The 6,887-nt window shown below is 57.2% G+C and overlaps 1 protein-coding gene across 1 annotated transcript in view; it reads right to left on the minus strand.

Moving 5' to 3' along the window:
* Shank3 (SH3 and multiple ankyrin repeat domains 3) overlaps nucleotides 1-6,887 on the minus strand; it is a gene marked incomplete at its 5' end in the record, with an annotated part of 54,491 nt that overhangs the window by 10,213 nt on the left and 37,391 nt on the right. The window contains 4 exon segments of the mRNA XM_048803229.1: nucleotides 3-543; nucleotides 546-635; nucleotides 4,637-4,721; nucleotides 5,274-5,404. Coding sequence (XP_048659186.1) covers nucleotides 3-543; nucleotides 546-635; nucleotides 4,637-4,721; nucleotides 5,274-5,404 — 847 coding nt within the window.

The raw sequence follows: 6,887 nt of genomic DNA on the forward strand, positions 1-6,887 counted from the left end.
CGCCCTGCCGCGGGCCGCGGTGCGTCGGGGACGGCTCCCTGGCGAAGCTGCCTCCTCCTGGGCCAGGACTACCCACAGCCAGGGCCGCTCGCTCCTGTGCATCCTCCACCTGCAGCTGCTTCACCAGCGGGCTCTTGCGGCGCTGCGGCTTGGAGGGCGCGAAGAGGCTGGCGCTGAAGGCGCCGAGGTTGGCGTAAGGGCTGTCGGGGCCGGGTGGCCGAGGCCTGCGCTTCGGGCGCTCAGGCGGTGTGGCTGCGGGCCCGGGCCGGGGGATGTCGCCTGCTTCCGGCGCCGAGTCCTGCAAGATGATCATGGAGCGCGCGCGCTTCTGCCGCTCGGGGTAGGGCAGTGGGCCAAGGGGCGCGCCTGGCTCGTATAGGCCGGCTGTCCCCGCCCCCAGGCGTGCCTCCAGGCCTGGCTTGAAGCTGGAGCGTACAGTGTCATAGGCTCTGCCAGGCGGGGGTGGTGGTGAGAAGGCAGGGGGCGGCCCCGAGTCGAAGTAGTAGGGTGCTGGCGGGGGCGGAGGCGCGGTCTGTGGCGGCGCGGCATCCCGCGCCCCTCACGCCCAGAGTCCTGCATGGATGTGCTCCTAGGGAAGCGCCCTTCCAGTAGGGACGCCAGCTTCTCATCCTCCCCTGCAGATGGAAGGGTCTGGTGAGACTGCCCTGGGCGCTGTGTCTTCAGAGACACCCCTGGGGACTGCGGCGCCCCCTCCCATGGAGGCTGGTCCAACCCAGAGTCCATCCCACTCAGGAGCATGGGTCAGGGTCAGCAGGGCATCGGGGATGATTCAGGAAGCCCACAGCAAGGACTCTGAGTGAGAGGCCAGTCTGGGCTCATCCTGGGATACCCAGCCCTGCACAAGTAGGAAGGGCTCGGGCCCGGGAGCGTGCTTAAGTTCAGCCACAGGTGAAGGAAAGCCCCCACGAAAAAGGCTCTGGGACAGAACCTAAGCCCTCCCTGCCTGGGCCCCAAATCTGCCATGCCTGTAGATAAAAATCAGACCGTAAGAGGACACTTCAGGCCTGTAGGGGTAGGGGCTCCCATGCAAAACTGAGGAAGGTAGGCTCAGAAAACACCCCAAATGGAACAAGCTGGACCCGTGCATGGCCCCGGGGGCAACCAAAGGTGGGAACACAGCACTGCTGCAGATAAGGGACAGGACTGTGGCAGAGAGCACCATGCATCCAGCAGAAGGATGGCAGGGCATGGATGGGCCTGACGGGGCTGCTAGGAGGCAGCTGACATAACCACAGTGGCTGGACTTCAGTAAGGGTTGGTGGAGGGAGGATGGGTATGTGACTTAAATAGAACTGTAGGCCAAGCACTCTGCATGTTTCCATTTTAGCCCCTATTGGCTGTGTAATCCCAGGCCAGCCCCTCTGAACCTGTTTTCTCATGGGCTTATGTAACCTTAAAATGAACCCCCTCCTCCTACCTGTAGATGCCATTAGGATTCTAACTAAAACCTGACAACCTCCTAACTCTGGGACATAATGTGGACACCCACAGGTATGTCCAGTGAGGCTGCACATGCTGGGTGGCCCAGCCTGAGGGGTAGGCAGCTCCACACCAGCACACCACATCTGGTACGCTCTGTGTTAGACACATGCAGGCTAAGAAGTCACTAAAAGATGGGATGCCTGCTCTGACTAAATCCTCCCTCAGTCGCTGCAGTGCAAAGTCATCAGCAAGGCCTCTGACCAGCCAGGTGTAATGGCTCTGTCAGGTCAGGTATAACAAGGGTAGGTGGGCTTCTGCTGCAGGCTAGGCTTGAGTTCCAGCTCTACCAGTCACCTCTAGGAATTTCAGTCTCATTTCAGAAGGATTTTCTGCCCATTACAGGGCCATTTAATGTTTACAGGGTTGGGCTGGACAGGTAGCAGCACCCTGGGAAGGTGGCCAAGTATCATCATTTTTAGGTCTGCCTTCCCTCGCACTGATGGACAAAGAGTCTGTGTCCAGTTGGTCTGGATCTCCCAGCTGCATTCCTGCACAACACATGCACACAGGATGAACAACCCCAAGACTGCACTAGATGAAGCTCCCCAGGAGGAACAGTTGCACCTCGAGGGTGTAGAGGCGGCAGTGACATGTGAGGATGAAAAAGGGAGATTTAATGCTAATGGCATGCCAAGTTCTGCGTTAGGTGAAGAAAAGTCACTTGCCTTCGCACAGAATGGGAGTCTGTTCTGATGCCATCTGGAGCAAAGTAGATCCTCTCTGCCCCAATCACGGCAAGAGCATTTCCTAGCCTCAAGATGCAGGGTCTGATCTACCATTGTTAGCCACTGCTGGGAAGCCCCTGTGTACCCACTTGGAGCTCAAGCAGGAACAGCCTACTGGTGAGCCCAAGTAGTCCTTGGGGGAGGCACCAGGTGTGCTCCATGTTAACAGATGAGGGCCCTGAGGCTCTAAGGGTTGCACCATGAGCCCAGGGCCACACGGGACACAGGGAGGAGTCTGGGGGAGCCTGACAACCCAGTCCAATGATCAAGTTGGCAACTAAAAGCAAGGGACCAAAATGAGCACCTGTCAGATCACTTGTTCAGAGAGTATAGTGGGCCCCAGTGAGAGGAGGTGGCAGGCCTGCCAGGAGGCTCAAGGCCTACAGAGCAGATGCACAGGGCTGGACCTGCAGTGGTCAGTCCTGCAACTGGATGGCTATCCAGGCAGAGTGAGAGCAGGAGGACAGTAGCAAGACTGTTAAGACCCAGATCTGAGGGAGGTGGAAATGGAGGGGGCCAGTGCTGGTGCCCAGGGCCCTGGGACAATGAGAAGTCCACGAAGGGTTAAGCTAAAGGAGGTACAGTAATGACTGTACTGCAGAAAAGTCTCCTTTGCCAGAGGGATGGATGTCAGGGCAGAGAGGGGGCTGGAGGTCATGAGAACAAAGCTGTGGTCCAGGTGCAAGAATAGGGCCTGTACTGGGCAAAGCTTGAGACATGTGAGGAGGCAGCCCATCCAAATTATTAGGTGAGGCAGAGGATAAGAAAGAAACCACAGAGAACGCCCAGGGCTTAGGCCAGTGAGGGCAAAAAAGAAGCACCTCTTGGCTCTAAAGTAGCTGCAGTTTCAATAACCTTCTTCCACCACTCTCCCATCTACAGAAATGATTCTCAGCAATTCATGAAGGATCTTTCCATATACCCATGTTTCTACATATTGGCATCTGTCAGCAATTTTCCCCATTGTCCCCTGGAAACTTCCACTTACCCTGCATTCTAAGCTCAAAACTGCCACCAACCTTCTGTGACACCCAAGGGTGGCTGGAGCTCCCCAGTTAGCTCCACAGGTATGTGTACCTTGATACCCAACATGGAACTGAAGGACCCATCCTTTCCACCTGAGCCTGAGATCCAGCCCAGGGTCAACCTAGAGTAAGCAGGGCTCCTGGGGGAAGGTGAGGGACTGGAGTTTGGGCAGCTGATTGGCTTGAGGATGGATAGCAGGCAATAGGCAGGACACTTGTGTGACCTTCAGCAAGTCAATTTACTGAACCCTTTGCTTCAGTAAAATAAATGATGTTCCCCAATATGGTCACCGAGAGTATGAGATAAACACGTGCATAAATGCTGTGTCTGCCCTGTGCTGGGCAGGGAAGCTTTGGGGTTTGGTGGCTATCCGCAGGTAGGTAGATGGACAGTGGGCAGCTCTGTGGGTGGCAGATGCACAGGTAGGCAGCTGAGGGAGACTGAATGCCTGTGTAGATACAGTCCTGCCTGGGGTCAAGGAGGTGGCCACATATGGGGTGTGGTGGAGGAGGGGCAGTAATGAGGCCACGAGGGAATAAGAGGTAGAAGGAAAAGATGCGGAGGGCTTGGCCTTGAGCAGGTCCCTCAGTTAGTGGGTTAGGGCCTGGGGACTGAACGGTGCAGGCTGAAGGAGGGAGAGCCAGGAAGCACTGTGCCCAAACCCTGGGAGAAGCTTCACTGAGGAGGGATCCAAGAAACCTGGTGGAGTGGTAAGAAGATGCCTGGTGGAACGTGCCCTGGGAGATTCCCCAGAGGCCTCTGGTAGCCCTGGGGGGGAGGAGTTTCCCTTTAGATGTGGAGAGAGCTCATCAGACACAGGCTCAGGGCAACATAGAAGACCTTTCCAGGAAAACTGGCTGTGAGATAGAGGAGAGTGCGCATCGCGTGGTGGGTGTGGAGCAGGTCCTAGGAGAGACTGTTTTACGGCAAGCTGGACCTTTGCTTGGATCTTGCTACAGAGGAGCAGCCAGGATAGGAGACAGCTGATTTGGGGACAAGGACACTGGTGCTAGTGGGAGGCACAGTGATGGAGGGGAACACCCAGTGGACAGGTGTTGGGGGCACCCAGTGCACATAAGATAGACCAGCAGTACCCAGTGGTTGAGGGATGCTGCCCAGCGGACAGAAGTGGTGAATCCAGTGGGCACCAGACCAGGAAAGAAATCTCAAGAGTCTCTTCCAGCTGCCTGTCCCTGGACTCACGGAAGGACAGACATACTTATGTCCAAAAATGGGACCCCTGGTCTGGGCAGGAAGAGGTTGGACTCAAGGAACTGAAAATTCCAGCCACGGGTGGGAAGAGACAGCATCCTCCAACCCTGAATCCACCCAGCCTAGCCCCATCCCTCCCAGCCTCATGCAGTCCCTCAGCCCAGCCATACCTACAGACTTGGTCCGTGGAATCCCCTTCCGCAGAGAGCCCGGCAGCTTCTCTGGGCCTGGGAGGCCCTGGCGCTCAAACAATGACTGTGGGGGTCGGGGAGGGGGGAACATGGAGGTTCCAGGGCATTAAGGCCCCCAGTGCTCCATTCAGCCCCACCCCTCCTCCACCTAAGCCAGAGACTGGATACACCCCATGCACCCTCCAAAACACTGGTACCCGTGGCCTGGGCCAGGAATCAAATCTGGCCCTAATGCTCAGGTAGCAGGTTGGGTGGGCAGTGCAGACAGTGACAGTGTCGATGGTGGGTATAGGTCCCAGGCATGGTCTGGACGAGGGGAAGAGTCCAGAAGGTGCCAGGGAGACCAGGAATGGTCATGGATAGGACATGCTATGTGGTAGCCTCCACCAGGACAGGGGTCTGGTGGTCCTACAGTGGTACAGAAGCTGCCTGGGCTGGGAGGTAGGCAGGCTGCAGCCACAGGAGACCCACTGGTAATAAACTGGCCATCCTGGGGACTGAAGTGGTCCCAAGAGTCTCCAAAAAGCTCTGAGGTATTTCTCCCACCTCCAGAGAGGAGATCCAAGAAAGAGGAAGCACGGCCCTCTGACCCCCATATCCTACCCGGCCAGCTTACACTGATCTCAGCAGGGGTGATCCTCCGGCTAGTGGGCCGCTGCTTGACAGTGGCTGCTCTGGAGTCAGCGTCTGCAATGTCTGGCCTCAGTGCTGGCTCTGCAGCAGCTGCCAGGATCTCATCCAGCTTCTCTGCAGTGGAGGAGATGCCACCTCAGCCCCCAACCTACCTCTGGTCCCCCAGGCCCACCTGACCCAGAGTGCTGACCACGGCCACTGGGACCCAACCATCTTCAGGCCCCTTACTGCCCAAGGCTCACAGCCTGGACTACATCTTGTATCCCATACAAGCCCCTCATGCCCCAAAACCCAGCCCCCCAGCCTATCATCAAGATTCCACCTGCCCCTGGGGAGTCGCCACACTGGACACCCCAGGAGTAGCCACGATGGCCACGAGGGAAGAAACAAGGGTGGGGGGTAGAACCATTTAGAGCCCCTACTCCCTGACTCCCCTCTGTCCTGGGCCTGATCTTGGCACATGGCCTAAGCCAAGGCAAGCTGCTCCTAGTGGGACCACAGCCCTGTGACAGACTCTGATGTAAAGCCTGTGTCCACAGGATGTTCAAACAGGGAATAGAATAACCAATGGACGCACATGTGGGGGAGACAGCCTAACAACAAGGCTCAGGCCGGGGATCTAAAAAACGGTTCAGTACACATGAAGAGGTCAAAGAGTCTTCCTCCTTTACCCCAAAGAGAAGCAGTTCCAGCCACGGTGGGTGCTAAGAAACAAAGAGGAAAGCAGGATGGCTGTAAAGGGTCCTCCTCATTGAAGGGGCTGGGAAAGCCCCTCAGAAAGCAGTGGAGACCCACATGGGGCTCATGCCTGAGCAAGGCCCACAGGCAGATGCACTGGGCGGCCTCTCTCCGAGTCTGTTAATAGAAGGAAATCCTTGTTTGCTGTCCTTATTAAAGTGAAGTGTTTTTACAAGTGGCACAATTGCGTATCAAAAGAATTTGGAAATGTCCAACTAACATGACTGAGGGCACAGAGCTATGGGGAGACGGCCACTCAGCTATATCTCAGAGCATGTTCAGGGCCAGCATCAGGGGACAGAAGGGGCTGGGGAAGCACTTGAGTCTACCTGGCAGCTACACAAGCTCTCTCCTCTGGTGGCCTCACAGAACCCTACCCATCCCCTCAGGCTTCCTATCCCCAGGTCCTATTCATCTCTCAAGGGCTCTGCCGACCCTGGGGTGGGGGGCACTGGCCCTGGCCGGCCACTCTCACATGCCCCTGATGAAGAGTTCCCATGCTCATCCTGAACACCTCCTGCTCCTTCCAGCCCCGAGCTGTGGCTTCAAATAGCGCCTGCTGGCTCCACCTGCCACCCCTTGGCAGCTTCTTGAAGGGTCCGGTACCCACCGCCCCCAGACCAGACCTACACTGCACACTGACTGCCCAGAGTTGGGGCCCTCACCAGATACAACAGGCATGAGCACAGCCAGGCACCGTGCAGCTGGCTCTAGGGAGAATCCCTGCAGTGGGACCCATGACTGCACTAGCCCAGTGCAGGTACTCAGTCCCCATTGGAGGCAAAAGGCACCTTGTCTCCTGAGCCCAGCTGTGTGCAGGCCTTCACCAGCTCCTCCCAACACAAACCCCCCCCCCCCC

The sequence above is a fragment of the Marmota marmota genome, unplaced genomic scaffold (assembly GCF_001458135.2).
Source record: "Marmota marmota marmota unplaced genomic scaffold, marMar, whole genome shotgun sequence".
Classification (NCBI taxonomy): domain Eukaryota; kingdom Metazoa; phylum Chordata; class Mammalia; order Rodentia; family Sciuridae; genus Marmota; species Marmota marmota.